We start from the raw sequence: 20,237 nt of genomic DNA on the forward strand, positions 1-20,237 counted from the left end.
ATGGTATGGATTCAATGAAAGATGTATACAAAGGGAATATCCGTGTCCTAACTAACAGTCGCGCCACCAATGCATAAGATTTCAAAATGTTCGAGAGAAACTTTTGTCGTCGCAGTCAACTGAATGGTGGTAGCCGTGGCTAAGCGGCGCTTGGAGGGGAAAACGCGTCAAAAACCCTTCTTGCGGTCGTGGGGCACAACACGTGATCCTGACCCCTCTCCAAAAATCATCGAAGCATCCAGCCCTCAGGCGGGCAGGGCAGCTGTCGGAGTACTCCTGCTTAACGAGGACTTCATTGTCAGGCCAGCTGCTCATATACATGAGTTGAGAGTTTGTGATTGTCTGATTCTCGAGATTAACGGCCACCAATTGCCAAGAGCACAAGGATTTCTCTGTATTGCATACGTAAGTACGAGGTAGATGCTGAGGAGTACCCCGATCTCCACACATGCTCTGTTCAAGGTCTTACTCCCGACCTACCCAGTATATAAGGTATCCGTACGACACCAAAGATCCATCTGTGTCTGGGTTGAACGAGTACCACTGTAGTCAAACTGTATTCCAAGTGGTACCCCTCTTAACGGTCATATTTCCAACAAATCCCCAGAATCATCCTGCCTGAGTACAACTTCCAAGTTATATCATAATCCCTATATTCTACAACCATCCCCTAGCCCGAAATGTCTAGTCCTTCATTCACAAAGATTTACCGACAGGACACTTACCCCGCCATTGATCCAAGCCGACCTGAGAATTCGGTAAAGGATAAGACTGTAATCGTCACAGGCGCCGGGATAGGGGGTATTGGTTCTGAAGTTGCCCTGTCTTTCGCCAAGGCAGGGGCGACAAAGATTGCCATTGTAGGCAGAACAGAAAAGACACTTCAAGGGACAAAGACCGCCATCGGCAATGCTTACCCAAAAACGAATGTTTTTATAGCGGTAGCTGATGTGGGCAAAGCAGAGAGCATGGGTTGTGCTGCGCATGACATTCGAGTGGCCATCGGGGCATGGGATATCTTCGCCAACTATGCCGCAGCACTACCTCCTTTGTCAACAATTGCTGGTGCAGATGAGGATACTTCATGGGACGCCTTCGAGGCCATCGCCCGGTTTCCTTTCCATTTTGCGAAGCACTTTGCACCCAAGGCCAGGCCGAATGCAACCTTCATCAACGCCAACGCAGGTGCCAGTCATCTGCCAGCCGCGCAACTGCCAAAGTGTTCTGCATATTGTAAGTCTCCAAGTCGGCGTGTTCAATCCGGATCCAAGACATCTCTTGATAGCAGCCTATTGATTTACAGACAGGTGCCGCCAAGCTTGCAGCGGCGAAGCTCGACGACTACTTAGCAGTCGAGAATCCCAACCTTCGGGTATTCACCGTTCATCCTGGGGTTATTGACACTTCTATGTTGAAGCAAGTGTTCGGGAATACTGGAGGGAAGGAACTGCCGAAGGGTATCAGTGCTGTTCTGTCTCAAGTCGCTCTCCCAGCACATTTTACCGTCTGGCTGGCGAGCGCCGAGGCGGACTTTCTCCGAGGGCGATATATTTGGGTCAATTGGGATGTGGAGGAATTGACATCGCGGAGGCAAGAGATCGAAAAGGATCCTTTGCTATTCAAGATTGTGTTGGGTGGCTGGCCTTTTCAGGAGACCAAGTCATGATAGCTAAACTGGCGACCACTGAAGTGTCCGCGAAGTTCCAGATTGGGTGAGATTTCACGCCGAGTCCAGGGACATCGGACAGTAGCATGCAGTATATAGGGTATATATCAGTGAGATCTTGCTGGCCGTGTCGGTATTCGGACAAGCAGCACGAGGTACTCTAGTAAGCATCCACTTATCGCCGACTCTCACAGTGAAGTCCCGATACCTGGAGGCTGTGGGCCACGGAATCATCGAGTCTAAAGCACGAAGATCTGCGTCGACTAGAATTAGGGTGGACAATTTTAGACCATGACTCTGATCAGTGTTTGCTACTGCTGACATGAACAGCCTTGGCATGGAAGTTTCGCGGGAAGGATCGCAATGCTCCATCCAGGACTGTCCCATGTCAGCGTATCAAGTAGGTTAGGTACGAATAGGTATAACCTCGTAGTTGTTGGTTTCAGATCTCTGACCTCTCGGTAACGCTGACGAAATCAACCTCAGGTGTTTGGGATTTTGAATGCTCCGTATCGATATAGTGATAGACCCGACATCAGTTGCTTTTTCTTTTCTACATTCGTTCCCATCTGCCGTGGCCAAGGCCCAAGGATCGTTAGATGGCATCTACTCGGTACGAAGCTAGGTGTGTTTTTTGTTCAGGTCGCCAGCTGGCAGCCCGACATCTTTAGCTTTGGGACGCCACCTTTCAGCCCCCTATAACAGAAGTTATAATTGGCCTTAACCCACTAGCTTCACTTGGCGCGCCAGCAGACACCAAAACTCAGCAAGGGGCTTCCTATTTTGCGATGTGCCCTTCAATCTCGGCTTCCACTCCACCTTTCTAATTGGTCTTGAGCACCTCTTTTGACACAGCAGAGCCTTGTCCAGGCCTCTCATCCTTGCCCGCTTCTCGTATTTTGGTTCAGCAAGCCTCCCGCGAAGAAAGCATGCACCTGGGCCTGAAAGAACGAGGTAGCGTTCGGCTGTTCGCCTACGCCCTAGTGAGAACAGGATCCAAGGACCAAGAGTTGATGGCCAAAGATTGCAGAGCTGCGCGGTCCCCGACCGATCTTCTGCCATTACCCGTATTAGAATTCTTGCCCTGAGAATGGCTGAGTTCAAGTCTATGAAGATTCTGTGAGGCCATCCTTCTCTCGATTTATCCCTTAGCTGTCGGCCCAGAATCTTCCATTCCGTGCTCCGTCCTGTCTCTTCATTCGTACTCGTACTGGTGAGCAATCCGAATCCTCTGCCTCAAGAGTCTCGGTTGTTGACCCAGACCCTCGAGACCGCGACTCAGCCGCACCTTGGAGACCCTAAGAACCCTCGTCTTAGCCCAGCTGGAGCCCACCGTTTTCTCGTTCTCTACTAGAGCATTTCTCAACTTCGGGGAACATCGTGAGCGAGCTCTCAATTTTCAATCTCAACATCGATTGCATCTCAATCCACCTGGGCCTGCTCGATCTTGCTTATTCCGGCTACCCATATCGCAACTATGAGGTTGGCTGCTCTTGCACTGGTGGCATTGCTCCAGCTTGCCTCGGGGCAAGATACTGGCCCAACGTCCACAGTAGACTCTGCCGCGGCCACCACCTCCACCAACAGCGCGAGTGGTACCACTGCAACTGGTGCTGCCGCCACTCAATCAGCGAACACCACAACTGCAGACCCAATTACCAAGACCATCGCTGTTGGTTTGGGCGGTCATGTCTTCAGTCCAAACGTCGTACAGCTTTCTCCATCAAACTTTGTTGAATTCCAATTCTATCCGACAAACCACTCAGTTATCCGGGCTGAGTACAAATTTCCATGCATACCCTATGAGATGACGGGTAAGTACAGCCACAGGCAAACTCGAATCTACCAAGATTGATGTTGTTGTTGCCCTCTTTGATTGACGCCGCTAACCTCTTCCTCCTCCCCTAGGTGTGGACAAGGTTGGGTTCGACTCGGGCTTCAAGATCGTCGACGCCATTCTGCCCGATCCGCCAAAGTTCACATTGCAAATAAATGATACTGACCCAATCTTCTTCTACTGTGGAGCTCCGGGATCTTGTATAGACTGGCAAATGGTTGGTGTGATAAATCCAAACGCAAGCGTCAGTCTGGAAGTACAGAAGCAATATGCAGCGAATTCATCGTTCATGCTCCTTCCCGGCCAGGACTGGCCCGACGAGTCAACAGACCCCTTCACTACCTCGAGTACGACTTCTGCACCAACCGGAAGCTCGACGACAGGCTCATCTGCTGGTTCAACTTCGACATCAGGAGCAACTGAAAGCCATAGCCATGGTCTCTCTACCGGTGCTATTGCTGGTATCGCCATCGGTATGTTCGATCCATCTCTTCTCATCTTGCCTGTGTTGACTGATCTCTCTCTTAGGTGCTGCTGCAGTTGCAATCGCTGGAGCGGCATTTCTATTCTTTTGCGGCCGCAAATCCCGTCGCAGCGACAAGAACGGTCCCGCCCCATCGCAACCAGCCATGGCCCCAGCTCCCCCTGCATATGTGCCGCCTGGAGGTTTCGACTATCGCAGTTCAATGCAACCGTCAGTCATGTCGCCTGTGATGAACAAGCATATGTCTGGTGTTTCAGCCGCTCCTGTGCCTATCACCGACGCCTTTGGAAATCCTACCGGGCAGTATGCTCAGCCACAGTACCCTGCTGCTTATCAGCAGCCAGGCTACCCACCACATATGACCCCTCAACAGCCATATGGCTGGCCAGGCTCCCCCGCGCAGGATATTTTCGGTCAAGTATCAACACCACTTGCGCATGAAAATCAACCTCTAGTTGCAGGTAGTGAATTACACTCTCAGCGAGCCAGCAGTCCAGGATCTACTGGTGTTGCTCCTCAACCGCAGAGTGGAGGTATTGAAGGATTCCTACAACGACAGAACAGAATGAGCCCTGCACCTGAGCATGAGCTTCATAATCAGCAAACAACACCGTAAGTCACTCATTGACGCCATCATGCCTGGGATATATGACTAATTTTCTCCTCTCCAGTCTGATGAGTCACCAACGACAGACTTCAGCATCTGGACCTTTCGAAATGTCTGCCAACCGATAATCGACATTTTATAAACAGAGAATGATTCATTTGATGACTACACTACGTCGGCTCGCATAACAGTTTGTTGCTCTACCACTTCTACACTTATTTGTACTTGGCACGCATACAATTTCCAGCTTGGATGAAGTCGTCGCGGCAGGAAGTCAAAAGGGGTGAAGTTTTCTTCCTTGTGCTTTTTATTGCATGTCTTAGCATTGGCGTTGTAAAAATTTGTTCGATAAATCGGTCGGAACGGTGGTCTTCTGCCGAGACGGGATGAATTGACATGTCCCCCAACATGGGCATTCGCACCTTCGTGCTAATGAAACCTCAGATTAAACTAGTTATAATGCCATGAAGAATTTGTATATATATCTACCGCCCGTTGGTGTTGTTATCCTATCTTGTAGATCACCCAACCATATCTAGCCTTCAGTCCTCTAGTGCTCGATCATGTTGGCCATGCCACAAATCTCTATGAAATGCCACCCCTTTTACCTCTAATCAAAGGTTCAACCTATCAAACCCCCATTTTTTTCAACCACATCTCACACACTCACCCCTTCCGCAAATAGTCTTTCCCACCTTTGAAAACACTCAGCACCCCGTAGACCCCTGCAAAGGGCCAAATGCTCCAAAAGCCCTTCTCAACACCAATCTTGGCTCCCCTCCCATCACCAAACAATAGGTCCTTCTCATCGACTTTCGTCCTCACCTTCTCATACACCGTCGGCAGTCCTTCAGCGTGGTATTTCTTCCGTAATGCCTCATACCACCTGCGGTCATAGATACCCCAGAACTCATCCTCGGTGTAGAAAGTCTGAGCGTACAACCACTTCATGCCGCCAAGCGATGACAACTTCGACTCGATCTTGCGATTAATGCCAATTTGGGTGTATCGGGATGGAGTGGGGCCCCAAACGCCGATGTTGAGCAGGATGTCGTCGCGGGTGTTTGCGGCGGGAGCGCTGTGCGGATGCATGCTCACGCTCTCGTTGAGTTTCAACGGGCACAGCCAGCGTGGATAGATGTCGGGGAGTTCCGCATCGAGCCAGTGGGAGAACGCCGGGATGTTGCGATTTGGAATCGCCATGTCTTGGATGATGAAGCGTTGCATCAGGCCCGACCGATGCAAGGCATGGTACATGACGCGTGTGTGGAAGCAGTAGTCGAAGGCGTACCGCATCAGGCGTGTGAAAGGCGTGTAGAAGTATTCGAAAGCCCATCTGCCGGTCCAGAAGGCGCCGCGGTCGTAGCGGAATAGATAGTCTGTCAAAGGGACCAGTTCTCTTGGTGGTGGTTGTACAGAAGAGGAAGTGGTGGCCCTGATACTCTTCAATTGAGATTCGGCGTGCAGATAAAACCAGTCATCCCACGGTCCGGTGAAAGTTGCGACTGGAAGATGTTGATCTTTGTCCTTTTGCTCCGCAAATCGTCCTGCCATAACGACACCGCCGTCCGGAGCGAACATGATCCCATCCAAGAAATCCACACTCTCATCCTCTGCCTGTTCGGCAATCTCTCTCTGAGCGTCCTCAATGCTCCTGACCGCAAGATACGTCAACTCGACATAGGTTTTGGCCGGCACAAGTCTAATCTCAAACAAAGTCGCCACACCCAGCGTGCCAAACGTGCCCGCCGCACCGTCAAACAAATCCTTCCTCTCGGATCCTTCTTCAGAAGAAGCAACCACCACCTGTCCGTCGGCCAACACCATCTCAAACCAATTGATGCATCGGTCGAAGAACCCATGCCGGAAACTCGAGCTCTCGCCCGCTGTGCCGGCATGGCCGCCGCCGACCGTAATGCCCGGAAATTCAGGCACGACGGGACATACTAGTCCTAACGGTAGGGTGCTGGCGACCAGCAAGTCCATTGGCACATTCGGCTCGACGAGACACGTTCGCTTCTCTGTGTCGACAGAGATGACGTGGTTGAGATCCGAGATGTCGACTGTTTCCGAGAGAGTTCTAATGCTCGGTCTGGTTGAATTGGTGTTCCCATGAAAAATCCGAAAGGGAGTTCCAGCCTTGTGGAATTGGGCGACTCGTGCTGAGATTCGTGTCACGGCGGTATTGTGCCGGCTGAGCGCGGATGGCCCATGCGAGTTGGATTTCTCAGGCTCTGAGACGTCGACCATTATGACCTGTCGTTTGGATGTTTCAGGAGCGAGCAGGAGGATGTAGTCCTCTACCCGTCCTCGATCTCAAGCCGTTGGTGATCGAGATGCTTTCTTTGGTCACCTTTATGTCCAGTCCTACGACTATTTCCAACGGTCTTCCGGCCGAATAAACTCTGGTCTTACTATCTCAAAATGGGCCTAGCGCTGCGCCTGTCTTTTTAGCCCCAATTCAGGAACGTTGAAGCCTGTCCTCTACCCGATACTTGATCATTTCCTCGACAAGTACTGCGGCTCTGGCCAGAGGATCTTTGCCCATGGTAAGTATTCCCCGGATGTACCTGGTTGTTTCTGAAACATCCTTCCACTGAAGCTCCTAAGCCACTTCTCAAAATGTCATCTTCATTGTGCCACTATCGACCTCCGACTCTACGCGGGTACTAAGATGAACTCGGGCCACAGCTATCGTAAGACGGGATGTTTCATGCTATGATACCCGTTCATGGCCTGTGTTCATTGATACACCCTTCGTCGTTCTCTTGAGCTCTTAACATCTGTCTGTGAGCTAGGCCTGCCTAGCATGCCCCAGTGTACTGCAGCTGAATGGAAGTGCCATCAACGCCTCATAACTCATCTCTACAACATTCAACGCAAATCATGCAAGGAAGTAGCCGCAATCTTGGCCGCGCAAGGGTTCGTCGTCAGGTAAGTCATTTAGTCGCATGGCTAACTTGACACTGACGCAGTGACAACGAAGTGACCGCATGTTAAGGGGCAAAATCCAAGAATGGGGACTTGGAAAGAAGAACACTCATCCTGAGATGATCACTGCAGTTAAGATTGTGGCAGACGCCGGGCTTTTGCATTCCTTCTCCACCGATCCGCAACTCCGCATACGGGGTCGCCTCGTGCCCTTCTCTGAAGTCAGGCGATATTTTCATCGCAAACATATCCACGATCTGGGTGAGATGATAAAAGGCCCTACGTTTGAGAACTATCAACCCTCACCCAATGTGATGCTCGTACATCAAAACAATGTTGTTGACCTGAATGATGAATTCCCGGGCTCTACCGCTACCAAGCTTCCAGACAAAATTGAAGGCGACAAACGAAGTCCAGGTCTTGAAATCATCTCGAGACCGCTACCAGACTTCAAGATAGCGCAAGTTATGAATAAACTTCCACGGAGTCCCTCACCCCCAACACAATTTGCTAGACTCGAGGATATGCTGAGGCACATCGACTCATACTGCCTCAACTACCTAGAAGCGACACAAGAGCCTGTAAATGATGAACCACAAGTCCATATGCTGACAACTCATGGAAGATTTGCCAGCAAAATTCAGGACACCATCTTTCATATCCAGTATGGAGATACTCGTTCAGGGTTCACTAGCTTCGATACAGCACTCAGCCTGTTATCTGGTTTTCTCGAGGAAGTCAGTCCACCAGCAATTGCTCAAGGTTTCGCGGTGATTTGCGAATTGGAAGTTGCTGCACAAGCATCAGCATCGCGACATCCAAGCCAGGAGATAGCTCCATTACGGGACTTGCATAGAATACTTCTAAGACACCTTTCGCAGCTCTCAATGGTCAAATTGGGTCATATACATCCACTCACAATGATATTGCGTGAGCTTCGCAGCGCAGATTCCTGCACAGACGACCTTGTGCGTATCATGCACAAGATGATAGGCTGTTTCACACAGGCATATGTGGAACCATCTTGGAAACAGTTATATCTCAGAGAACGATATTGCGATTGCCTGTTTTATGCCAACATCACTGGAGAGCGACAGAGCATCCGCCAAGACTTACTCGTTGATCAAGAAGCTCTCTACGGGAAGAACAAAAGCAACGTCGTGTGGACTCTCACCAACGTTGCTGACGACTTCTTGGAGAGCCATCAGGTTCAGCGGGCTGAGGCTTATTTCATGGAGGCAATTAGCCGAGCTGATAGACTCGGTGGCTTCGCCAAAGCAAAAAATCGGTTTGCGGCGCTCGAGGGCCTGGCCAAAGTTGCTCTCGTGAGGCTTCACCTGGAGGAAGCGACACAGACGTGGGCTCGTAGTCGTACGGGGATGTTGCTAGGGCACTCGCTGGGCCCCATGGCCAAACGTCAAAGACTCAACGAAGCGGTGGCCTTCCTGGAACAGGCTGCGACAGAAGCTGAATTATTTTTTGAACCGTCCGGTCGACGATTGGCTCGGGTTCGGCGATTGCGTCAAGACATTTTGAGCCAGATATCTCAGATTGATGAAGCATTTCCCCCGGAAGCCGCATGAATAGTTATTATCTGTACCGATGTGAAACATGTGCTCTGGTGAAGGCGAGGAAATTCCATCCTGGCGACCCCTGAGAAGCTCTATGAGAACGAACTAGCTCTGCAATCTGGCATCGAAACTAGCATCCTTATATGGCTGTCCAGTAGATACAGCTTAATGAATCTACACGAAATAATACCATTACTGCCTCCTTACTTCCCTATCTATTTCTTAGGTAGTAAGGTTCGCAGTGAGATGTCCTGGCACTCGCAAAGATACCACCCATTACCTGTGCTTAGTTTCATGGAATTAGCACCCGAGTCCACATGCGTTAAACAAAAGTACCTCCGATCCTTCTATCAGATAAGTTGACAAGTTCAGAACACCTCTGTTGCCAACAGTTCTTCAGTCTCCTTGTGATGCAGGGCTCTTGCTCGGATTTTGAGCCTTTACATCTTAGCAGAAGCCGTTCTGCGGCGGCGCCGGATTGCGCAGACATAAGGGTGGTTGTCAGAACCTTGAAAGACGATCCCCCACAATCAGCTTCCCCACACTTTCCTGTCCGCGTTAACTCCGCAATATAGTTGAAAACAAACATAATTCTCGACCGAGTGACGGCACAGATTAGGTCCATCAGGCCTGGCCCAAAGCTAGTCCAGAATGACTCGGATTTATAAAGTGGAGCTCTCGGGTCGGTTGACAGTGTGGAAGTCCAATATCTCGAACTTTGTCATTAGTTGCTCAGAGTTGATAACTTTGAGACCACGAAGATGATCAGCAAAGTAACGGCACCGGAGATCGCGATCGTGGGTGGTGGGCCCTCAGGGCTGGCGCTCGCAGGTATGCTCGAACGTGCAGGCTTCGACTATGTTGTCTACGAACGAGAATCGAAGGAGTCTCTTCCTAGAGGTGGCTGTCTGGACCTCCACCTTGGCAGTGGTCAGCGCGCCATGAAGGAGGCGGGGTGTTTTGACAAGATGAACAAATATGGCAGACGCGGAGACGCCACGATCCATACTGTGTTTGACCCAGCTGGGACAAAAGTGGCTACCTGGGGTGAGGGACACGACAAGCCAGAGCTGGATCGCGGTCAGATCAAAGCCGCTTTGCTGACGACCATCCCTGATAGCAAGATCAAGTGGGGCTCCCGCGTGAAGGAGGTCGTCAGAGACGAACAAGGGAATATAGTGCTACAATTTGAGGGTGGAGAGAAGGCCACTGGCTTTAAGCTTGTTGTAGGTGCAGATGGAGCGTTCAGTAAAGTTCGGCATCTGGTATGGAATGCTATCTTTTCCTCGAATCTGCTTCGGAACGTGGGTTCACTGATAACGCTACAGGTAACAACAGCGACGCCACAATATGCCAAAAGAACGTTCATCAACGGTACTATTCACCCGGATAACCCGTTCTATCCAACGGTGCTCAAGAGCGCCGGAGTCGGCCCTCAAGTTGTGATGGGCAAAAAGCTCAAGATATGGAACCAAATGCAAGGTGATGGCCACTATCGAGTTGACCTGGGATTTGAAAGACCGGTTGACTTTACGAGAACTGGAACCTTTGATCTTTCAGACACTGAAGCCGTCAAGAAGCTTCTTCTTACGGAAGAGTTTTTCGGTCAGTACAGCCAATATTTCCAGGATTTGATCAGCGCATGTGAAGGTCCGCTCTTCGCATGGCCTCTGTGGCACATGCCTACCGATAGATTCAACTGGGCACCGAACGCGGATGTTACAGTCATCGGGGATGCGGCACATGTGACACCTCCCTTCGTCGGCGATGGGGTTAATTGCGCAATGAGAGATTCCATCATATTGTCACAGAAACTCAAAGAATTTGGGATTACGAAAGATGCTGTAGCGGCGTATGAAAAGGAGATGTTTGGCTGGGCGACCGACCTCATTGAACGAAGTTTAGAATGCGGAGATCTGTTCTTTGATTGGAATGCGCCAGGTGTTTTTTTCGAGACATTGGCGAAGAAGCCACTGATTGGTACTACAGACAATGTTTGAAAACGATATTGAGATCCAGTTAATACATGGAAAAGCCTTTTTGTGCGCAAATGTATTCCACATCTTTTCCTGGACTTGTTTCTCAGACAATGTTGACGTATGTGACCACGGAAAATTCGAACCAACGGCCTGGCTGCTCGTAAATAAGTATACGACATATTACACAAACCCCTTTCCACGGCCACAATGCGCATCGGGAGGGGGAAAACTGAATTGATCCATCTCCCATCTTCAAGAGCACTTCAAGTGGACATCAATCTCTGAGCTTCTGATTTCTTACTACATGAAGAGGGCGTGCCGCACGATCGTTTGACTAACACGTTGCTTGGCAGGAATTTGCGGGGTTAAGGCGGGTAAATCGGTCAAAGAGAGGTCCATCACCATGTTGGCTGATTAATTACTTATCCATAACTTACTCGGAGTATTTGTGGCGACGGTTTTTTATGGGATTACCTAACATGATTCGTTTTCTCCCCGGACCCCGCGCATGCAATTGAGGGGTTCTGCTTCCTTCCGCGTCATTGAGGAAGGATAAGACTCTTTCAACATCACTGCTCTGATAGTGATAGAGTAGCAAGTTTGGCTCCTCTCCCGAATATGAATCAGCCATCCCAGAAGCGCAGAGGCGATGCGCCGAACAAGGCTGAGCCACCGCCTTCTAAAAGGACCATGGTCCGCAAGCGGGCAACATTGGCGTGTGAAGAGTGTAGAACGAGAAAGAGACGTTGTGATTCTGCTTTCCCTGCCTGTGGTGGCTGCAAGAAACGCAAGTCAGATTGTGTCTACTCTGCAGAGATTGAAGCAAAGCAATGGAACTTTAGGTTGGCTAATTACTTGAGGAGCACTTGCCCAGATGCCTCATTCACTGATAGGTGATGCTGTAGTATGATCCGATCGCTGCGTGCCCATCTTGAAGAACTCGAAAAAGAAGCAGAGATACTGCCAAACGGACAGGAAAAGGATGTGTCACATATAAGGAATGTCCCTCGACCACAGCAACCCTCACAACAGCCCCTGAGGCTTACTCAACTTGATGATAATTGCTCAGATGCCACTCCCACCGTAATCCATTCTCAAGCTCAATTGTCTGACCCAAGTGGACACGGAGCTTCTTCGCGATGTATAGAACCATATGGCTTCGAACAGCTCATACCTCCGATCGACCTTCCTATCGACCAGAGAGCCGACACGTGCGTGAGATCAGCTCTGCTGTTTGACTCGATCGGTTCACCTCAAGTCGGCACACCTCCTGACGATAACAACAACGATGATAACGCTGACTGCAAATGCGATCGTGCGCTCGATGCGATGCAATGCCGCTTGCCGCTGCGAAGACACGCTGATAGCCTCGTGGCCATCTTCTTCTCCAGACACCAGCGTATGCTTCCTGTGTTACATGAACCGACATTTATGAAGCAGTATCATGCGTTGTGGGAGTCAACGTATACCACTTCCCTGAAGAACACACGAAAGCTACCCTCGTGTCTAGGATTGTGCAAGCAGAAGAGTAAGGGCACGCTATTTCCTTCGACGTTAAACGTCGTGCTTTCTCTAGCTTCCCTTTTCGCATCTCGAGATTCGCAACACAACGCTGAGCAAGCCCAAGAATATTTTCGCTTGGCTGAGAGCATAGATATATTTCGAATTCTAGATGAAGAGGTGGGAATTGAGCTAGTTCAACTGGCATTACTGATGGGCTTCTACTTACAAAGCACCGAAAGATTCTCGAAGTGCTGGAATATTGGGGGTTTGGCCATTCGAATGGCTCAAAATATGGGTTTGCATTTCAGCATCCCCGAGGCTCGCAGGAGGGGACTTCTCCCATCCTTCTCAACTCAGTTGGACTGTGAGATGCGTGTACGAGTGTGGTATGGCTGTGTTATACTGGAAACGTAAGTTCCCCCGTATCCCCCACCTTCTGTGCTCAATCCCCGAGCTTTATGCTACCTCAGCATCAGACCAATCGAATTTGCAGTGCAATTTTTTGGTGGTCTCCTCCTCTCTGACATGGACTAATGAACATTCTAATATAGGGACATCTCTATCTCTTTTGGTCAGCCATTACTGGTTTCGACTAGTAGGAAGCTCTTCAAATTGCCCGAGCCCATTGACGATCAACTTCTTAGCGACAAGGTGGGCAAACCGAATGCCCAACCGAAAGACCTCCATAGTTTCATGGAGTATTACACGGAAACGATAAAGCTCTACAGAATTCTAGGCAGGGTCTTAGAGGAACAGGAGCAAGAACTAATTTCCGATTCATCTTCGACTACACAATCCATCTTGGGACTTGATGCAAAGATAATGGAGTGGCAAAGTAATTTGCCCCCATACTTAAAGCAGGAGCCTTTGCCAGCAGCCATGGACTTCTGTGGCGACCATATCTCAGAATTCCTTCTTCCAGAGTCCCTCGGCATGCTTGATTTCCCAGCCTTAGCAAGGAGGTTACACTGCAGGTCAGATACTTGTCTTTAAATGTTGCTAGGATACCATATTGACTAGTATCTGCTTAGATTCCTTCACACTCGAATACTCATCTTGAAACCTGCACTGGAGTTGTTATTCCAGAAACAGCAGCGCCAGAAACCAGATGTTGTTTTCGGACTTTCCAAGAAGGGAATCATCCAGGATTCTCTGGTGCGCAGTACTGCAGCACAATGCGTGCTTCTCGCCATCGACCTGGTAAATTATCTGGCAACTCAGATCCGCACCGAAACCTTTCTATGTTGGTGGTATAACATTAGTTGTAAGTGGTTGAATAATCTCTGATTGATCTCTAGAGTGTTACTAATATCATTATGCGTCCGAACAGTCCTTCATGTTTGCGGTAGTGCACTCTTAATGGGCCGCCTCTGCACATTTGAGAAGGGCGAGATCCCCCCGGGCTCTTTATGTCGCAGTTGGACGCTGTGCCTGCAACACCTTTCCAGATATGAAAAGTTAAGCAAGATTGCAAGAAAATCCTCATATCTGCTTCACGAAAGTGCATCGCGCCTCATAAAAACCCAAGATTTGCAGGCAGCAGAAGGTGACGATAGGGCTCTCCTGAGGGAGCCATTCCATCAAGAGTTCACAGAACCCGTTAGACCCTACGTGCCAACGAGCTTGTTGGGCTTTGAACAATCCTCATACCCAGTAACCCTGGCAAATCAACTCGACACGACCACGGCCGTCGCAAAGAACGTATCCCCACAGACGATAAAAGACTCAGTTAATACGTCCGCACCCAGCTTTACGTTTGGCCAGGACGTGATGGGAGATCCATTTTCGGATCTCATAGATCATGACTTGTGGGATTGTAGACTCGATGGATACTCGTCATGGCCTCTAGTGCCGCCAATATCTCAATTGGAGACGCTTCCACTACAGTTCGATGGGCCAGATAGCTTTTTGTAACGTAACTGTAACTTACCACTCTCTTGGTTCTATTAATCGATCGAGGTCTCCCTTGCTCCACGTTTCAACTATCTTTCAATGATGTATAGAGCCAATATTGAACAAGTTTGGCCGTTCTGGGCATTTCTATCTGTGGTTTTCCCAACCTTAGGCGCTCGTAGATCGAATGGTTCACCTCCACCAAGACACATGTTGGACTTATGAAAGCCCCTACAGTCGCGGCTGTCTGGCTGCTGATAGTGTTCAACTCAGCCATGGACTTCGAGCAGATCCAAGAGCTATGACACATTGGAGGTGGGTTTGCACCGCACCATGAGCATATAATCGATGTATCGTGGACTAGAGAAGAAAGACTTGAAAGACTGGTACATAGGCCACTACGTCATCCTCCACAACACAGGCCACAACACTCAAGGCTTCTCCAGACGTCTGCGTCATCGTTTCATCTATGGCAGCGTGAGTCGAGGAGACTTAAATGCTGAATCATTTTCAATAGTCAAGTCAGGAACTCCAATCTCCTGCGCTACGAATTTACTCAGCCATGTCCTTGTATGTTGGGATTCAACGGGATTGGAAAATGGAGCGGAGTAGGAGAGCCTAATTGGGAACTAGCCGGACCTCCCGCTCAAAACCGTTGACAAGTCCAGAAGCTAACGAGTCTCCTATGGTAAGCGGCTCCTCTGCGGTAATTCCGTGGTATGTCCCGTGAGGACCAAAGCATCTACCAAGAATGGCTCCTCGTGTCCATACCGTCCATGGGACTTGGTAAGGTGCCCATGTAGCATCAGATGCTTAGAAGCATATTGGGCATCAGGTGGGACGACATGTGTCTTATGATCCCATGCTCGATAATCACGCGATACTCAGATCTGGTCAGCCAGGATAACTTTTTACCAATTCGACGACAAACACTGTCGACGGTTCCACAACTGTATCTTGTGCGTCTTTTCCAACAGCTAATTCGTCGTGCATAACGACGGCCGCCATATGCAAACTCGAGATATGGCGATTCCAAGGGTCCAAGCTGCCGTACTTGCCTCAGAGACAGGAGGACCCGAAGTCATGCAATACAAGACTCATGCACCAGTTCCCGAACCTAAATCTGGCGAGGTCTTGATCAAGAATACTGTTTCGAGCATCAATTACGTTGATACATACTTCAGAACAGGCTTCTATCCCTCTACAAAGCCTGAAATTCTTGGTCGAGAAGGCGCTGGTGTGGTGATGGCTCTAGGTCCAAACACCGAACAATATGACATCCACGTTGGCGATCGTGTGCTTTGGCTAGGAACATCAGGATACGCGCAGTACACGGCGGTACCGGCACTGAAGACGTTGAAGCTGCCAGATGCGGTTTCGGAAGAAGTTGCTGCTTCTTGCGGTCTTGCGGGCCTGACAGCACTTACTCTCGTCGAAGAGTCATATAAAGTTGAAGCGAACCACTGGGTGATGCTGCATGCCGGTGCTGGCGGTGTGGGCATTCTTTTGACGCAGATCCTCAAGGACATTGGGGCAAAGATAATTGCCACGGCGGGTGGACCAGAGAAAGTCGCGCTGGTCAAAGCGCTGGGAGCAGACCATGTCATTGATTATCGCAGCGAGGAAGGCAAGGATTGGCCTAAGTTGGTCAAAGAGATAACGGGTGGTAGGGGAGTAGACGTGGTATATGACTCGGTGGCAAAGGATACCTGGGAAGGTAGCTTGGATGTGGTCAGGCGGAAAGGCACAGTTGTCTGGTATGGCAATGCTAGTGGCCCCGTGCCTCCCTTGACATTGCAGTAAGTGAAGATACAATCGGTTTGAGGTGTTCTCCACTAATCGGTTTGTCACCAACCGCAGTCGACTCGCACTCAAATGCATCAAAATTGTAAGGCCAACCTTGCTTGGCTACTTAGAGACGCGAGAGGAGTTCGACTACTACGGAAGCCGGCTGCTTAGTTATCTGACCTCAGGAAAGCTGAAAGCGAGGATTCACAAGATCTATCCGCTTTCAGAAGTGCAGCAGGCCCATATCGTGAGAACTCCTTTCCGCTCAAAGTTTGAAACATCAATGATCAAATACTGACCAGTGGATTTGGTTCACTCCAAAGGACGTTGAGAGCAGGAAGACCATTGGCAAGTTGTTGTTGAAGCCATAGTTGATGCCAAGACTGGGGCCGCTTTTCCCACAGAGCCTTTGGGGCAGTCATAAGAGGAACGCGAGGCTTGGTAACGGGGTCAGTGAGGTATTGAGATAACTGCTACTGGATCTAGTCCAAGTCGTCTCTGACCCAGCCTGTGGTAAAACTACGTCTTTCAGTCCTAATTGCTCCTCACAATCTTGAATGATTTTACACTGGATCGCCCAATACAAGAAGAACTCATCGTAGATCTTACAAGCCAGCGAACTCTCAACTGCCTTCAAGTCTGATCTGTTGCTTTCTCCCATAGTAGTGCCTCGCAAAAACTCTTCGGTTTCAAATTTTCCTCCGCTGGATCTCCTATAACGTTGAAATTGAATATCCCGACAGCGGAGATAGTTAAGAAATCCTCGTAAGCGACTGGCTCGTATTCTATGAGCGTACGATTATCAGCTGCTCAATATCCGTATGCTGTCCCTACGATGGTGCGGCCTTGCTTCTTCTGACGAATCTCCGACCGGCAGAGGTGGGGTGATACTGGAAGAGCACCAATCCTTGAATTAGGAGCTCTGCCCACGAGTCGGGAAAATGAGCTGCAAACATCTGCGCGAGATCAGAAACAAAGTCTGTGTGCTCTGCTTTGCTTCCCTGAGCGCAGACTTCAAGCAGTTGATTATACAAGCTCCGCCCCCAGCGTGTCACAGCCGCGCCTCATTGCTCAACCTCTCCGAACCGTGCAGTGTGTGTTCCCTTGTTGTGAACTTAGTTCGGATAAACTCTGTCGAAGAGTATGTTCTCCTCCAGAGTTTTGTAGCTCGTCTGAACTTCGTGCGAAGCTCATCCGCGTCACATCCAGCCGGACATGTTAGCACATGATACTGCTTGATACCAACATAATTCTGTCCAGCGTTGAGGTGACTCATATTTCGCTCTTAATAGCTTCGAATTCCACTATCAAACAAACGAAGACTAGACTTAATGTCAAGCTTCACGACCGGTAGCTTGAAACCTCGATAACACCAACGGTGGTGATTGTCTTTTCGTCATTGATAGGCGGACCCTCTCCTACAGCGAAAAATGTCTCTAGCCTTCACTATACAGCACCGATAGCATGTATACAAGAAAAAATTCATACACGTATTGATGGAAAATTGTAGTTGAAACCGCGGCATCTGCCATGATTGACGGCTGAAGTGTGCGGACTTGCCGCACTGATTAATTGCGGTGTGCTCTACTGGGGATGGGTGAGCAGTATGAACGCGGGAATGCCATCACTTCACAGATATAGTTTATCTGCAAGTATGATCGCATAATCGTTTGAGAAACATGAGCCTATTCTAGTACATATACTCTCAGGTGATTAGATTGAATTTCGGGGTTGCAGTGAACCGGGTTAGCAGGATTGTGAAGGCCATCATTGCTTTTCTCCATTTCTCTCCTCCATACCAATTACAAAAGGCTTCAAAGTTGCTTCCATATCCAGTCATTATGGCGAAGATTGCTTACCCAACCATCTCGCAAAGGGCAACTTTTGACTCACGCCATTTCAAATCCCCCTTGAAAATAGCTCTAGAAGAGCACATCAGCACCAATATATTCAATCCCACCGAAACGCTTCCGCCGCAAAGTCTCACAGCAGAACTCCCCTACATGAACCCCGACTTTGTGGCGGATACGAAGGATCGTCTCACAAACATTGATGTTCGGGTTCAGGCGATGGATCGGGCCGGCATCGCTCTGACTATCATTTCGCTGACGATGCCCGGAATCGAGGGCATTTTCGATCCTGCCATCGCCGTATCGATGGCAAAGAAAGTGAATGACGAGATCCACAACTTGTATACAACTGGAATCCACGCGAAAAGATTTCGTGCATTTGGAGTCGTCCCAATGCAGGACCCTGAGGCTGCGACTGTTGAGCTTGAGCGATGCATCAAAGAGCTAGGCTTTGTGGGGGTTTTGGTGAACGGATATTCTAATGTAGGTGGGGAAAGTATGATTCAGTATCTTGATGAACCAGCTTGTGCGCCCTTCTGGGCTAAGCTCGAAGAACTAGATGTTCCTCTTTACCTTCATCCACGTATTCCACCACCCGACCAGATGCGCATCTATAAAGGATATGAGTTCCTCGCAGGTAGTCCCTGGGGCTTTGGTTTAGAAACAGCTACACATGCTCTTCGACTAATAGCTTCCGGGCTGTTTGACCGTCATCCTCGCCTAAAAGTCATCCTCGGTCACTGTGGCGAAGGTCTTCCATTCTCACTTTATCGGATTGATCATCGAATCCGTCATTTTCAAGATGGCCTGCTTCACTGCAAGTTGCGGATGCAGGACTACTGGGAAAGGAACTTCTGGGTAACGACATCGGGTGTTTTTAGTGATGGAGCATTCGCGCAGACTTTGAAACATTGTGGTGAAGACCGTGTGTTATGGAGTGCCGACTACCCATACGAGGATTATGATGAAGTTTCTCATTGGTTTGACACCTTAGAGATTAGTGAGCACACTAGGGCGACAGTGGGATGGAAGAATGCAGAGAGGCTCTTCAATCTGAAAGCAAGCGACGCAATCGCATAACTTTTAAGAAGGGCGTGGAACACAGAATTATATAAAATCTGCAACGAAGGGCACTGTCTTGCTTAGTATCTCTAGGTGGTCATGGTCACGATCATTCCTTGAGTGGCTTTTCTGCTGATTGGAAACAATAAGAATATGCAATGTTTGATACTGGTTTGTGCATTGTCAACACTGTCCACCTCAACCTGTCGGAGATTAACTTGTTCGTGGGCTATTTGATATTGAAGCACTCCCGTCTTGCACAGCAATTAAAAATGAGCATCAATGATCCACTAATAGTGAGGGTTTATGTGCCTCATTGAGCCTGACTTTCACATCAGGCTCAGCTAAGTGCTAGTTACCATGCCTAGTTATCCCACTTATTCTCCTCCTTGAAGAATAGTGAATTTTCCCATCGAGTTCCTCTCTTGCCAATGATGGGCCTTCTCTTGAGCTCTTGATCTGTTTCACTTCCACTCCTTACTCGCTGAACAAAGTCCTCAGGCACAAAATCCACTCCAATAGGGTTCAAGGCGAATTCATCTGTGGCCATAAAGGCATGAGCCTCCTCCGCGGTGTCAAAATTATCGACCTGAAACTCGAATTCGTTCCTATCTGGGTCGAAATAGTACATTGAAGTAGAGATTCCGTGGTTGACAGGCCAGTGAGGCACAATTCCCTGATTCTTCTTCTGCTCGTAGCTCGTGGCCAGCTGCTCAAGCGTATTAAGAGCAAAAGAAATGTGATAGATGCCACATGCCGCTCGCTTATCTGGGGGCTGCTGATGCCCTTGATCCGCAATAATCACGATCCGATGATGCTCATCGTCAAACCTGATGAACGCAGCATGGTCCGTTTTGAGGACTACCTTTCCAGCGAAGAATTTGAGATGCCAGTCAACCATCTTTTCGAAATTCTCAGGCGTTGTTCGCAGGCCAAAATGTGCTATCTTCTCTGGCGCAATCAGCTTGCCGTTGCTGCTGTTGATACCATTGACTGTGGCTTCTGGAGAAATCATTGCCATTCTATCCTCTTCTTGAGGCCTATAATATTTCCTAAGGTGGTTGTG

The 20,237-nt window shown here is 49.3% G+C and overlaps 9 protein-coding genes across 9 annotated transcripts; 7 read left to right on the forward strand and 2 right to left on the reverse strand.

The window, feature by feature from the left end:
* Positions 1-680: 680 nt before the first annotated feature.
* Positions 681-1,666, forward strand: LTR84_007608 (uncharacterized protein; the record flags this gene model as incomplete). Its single annotated transcript, XM_064851161.1, has 2 exons — positions 681-1,233; positions 1,308-1,666. The coding sequence occupies 2 exons, from the start codon at positions 681-683 to the stop codon at positions 1,664-1,666; spliced, it is 912 nt and encodes a 303-aa protein (XP_064710164.1).
* A 1,477-nt stretch (positions 1,667-3,143) lies between these two features.
* LTR84_007609 (uncharacterized protein) lies at positions 3,144-4,722 on the forward strand (the record flags this gene model as incomplete). The annotated part of the gene is made up of 4 exons (XM_064851162.1): positions 3,144-3,480; positions 3,575-3,976; positions 4,032-4,599; positions 4,659-4,722. 4 exons carry the CDS (start codon positions 3,144-3,146, stop codon positions 4,720-4,722), a joined length of 1,371 nt encoding a protein of 456 aa, XP_064710165.1.
* Positions 4,723-5,260: 538 nt separating this feature from the next.
* LTR84_007610 (uncharacterized protein) lies at positions 5,261-6,844 on the reverse strand (the record flags this gene model as incomplete). The annotated part of the gene is made up of 1 exon (XM_064851163.1): positions 5,261-6,844. The coding sequence occupies one exon, from the start codon at positions 6,842-6,844 to the stop codon at positions 5,261-5,263; it is 1,584 nt and encodes a 527-aa protein (XP_064710166.1).
* A 743-nt stretch (positions 6,845-7,587) lies between these two features.
* Positions 7,588-9,108, forward strand: LTR84_007611 (uncharacterized protein; the record flags this gene model as incomplete). The annotated part of the gene is made up of 1 exon (XM_064851164.1): positions 7,588-9,108. One exon carries the CDS (start codon positions 7,588-7,590, stop codon positions 9,106-9,108), a length of 1,521 nt encoding a protein of 506 aa, XP_064710167.1.
* A 749-nt stretch (positions 9,109-9,857) lies between these two features.
* LTR84_007612 (uncharacterized protein) lies at positions 9,858-11,096 on the forward strand (the record flags this gene model as incomplete). The annotated part of the gene is made up of 2 exons (XM_064851165.1): positions 9,858-10,361; positions 10,425-11,096. The coding sequence occupies 2 exons, from the start codon at positions 9,858-9,860 to the stop codon at positions 11,094-11,096; spliced, it is 1,176 nt and encodes a 391-aa protein (XP_064710168.1).
* Positions 11,097-11,693: 597 nt separating this feature from the next.
* LTR84_007613 (uncharacterized protein) lies at positions 11,694-13,846 on the forward strand (the record flags this gene model as incomplete). Its single annotated transcript, XM_064851166.1, has 5 exons — positions 11,694-11,917; positions 11,981-12,988; positions 13,130-13,552; positions 13,610-13,778; positions 13,841-13,846. The coding sequence occupies 5 exons, from the start codon at positions 11,694-11,696 to the stop codon at positions 13,844-13,846; spliced, it is 1,830 nt and encodes a 609-aa protein (XP_064710169.1).
* Positions 13,847-15,494: 1,648 nt separating this feature from the next.
* LTR84_007614 (uncharacterized protein) lies at positions 15,495-16,274 on the forward strand (the record flags this gene model as incomplete). The annotated part of the gene is made up of 1 exon (XM_064851167.1): positions 15,495-16,274. One exon carries the CDS (start codon positions 15,495-15,497, stop codon positions 16,272-16,274), a length of 780 nt encoding a protein of 259 aa, XP_064710170.1.
* Positions 16,275-18,100: 1,826 nt separating this feature from the next.
* Positions 18,101-19,189, forward strand: LTR84_007615 (uncharacterized protein; the record flags this gene model as incomplete). Its single annotated transcript, XM_064851168.1, has 1 exon — positions 18,101-19,189. The coding sequence occupies one exon, from the start codon at positions 18,101-18,103 to the stop codon at positions 19,187-19,189; it is 1,089 nt and encodes a 362-aa protein (XP_064710171.1).
* A 346-nt stretch (positions 19,190-19,535) lies between these two features.
* On the reverse strand, positions 19,536-20,192 carry LTR84_007616 (uncharacterized protein; the record flags this gene model as incomplete). The annotated part of the gene is made up of 1 exon (XM_064851169.1): positions 19,536-20,192. One exon carries the CDS (start codon positions 20,190-20,192, stop codon positions 19,536-19,538), a length of 657 nt encoding a protein of 218 aa, XP_064710172.1.
* Positions 20,193-20,237: the final 45 nt, after the last annotated feature.

Source organism: Exophiala bonariae, assembly GCF_035927105.1.
Source record: "Exophiala bonariae strain CCFEE 5792 chromosome Unknown scaffold_3, whole genome shotgun sequence".
Taxonomy (NCBI): domain Eukaryota; kingdom Fungi; phylum Ascomycota; class Eurotiomycetes; order Chaetothyriales; family Herpotrichiellaceae; genus Exophiala; species Exophiala bonariae.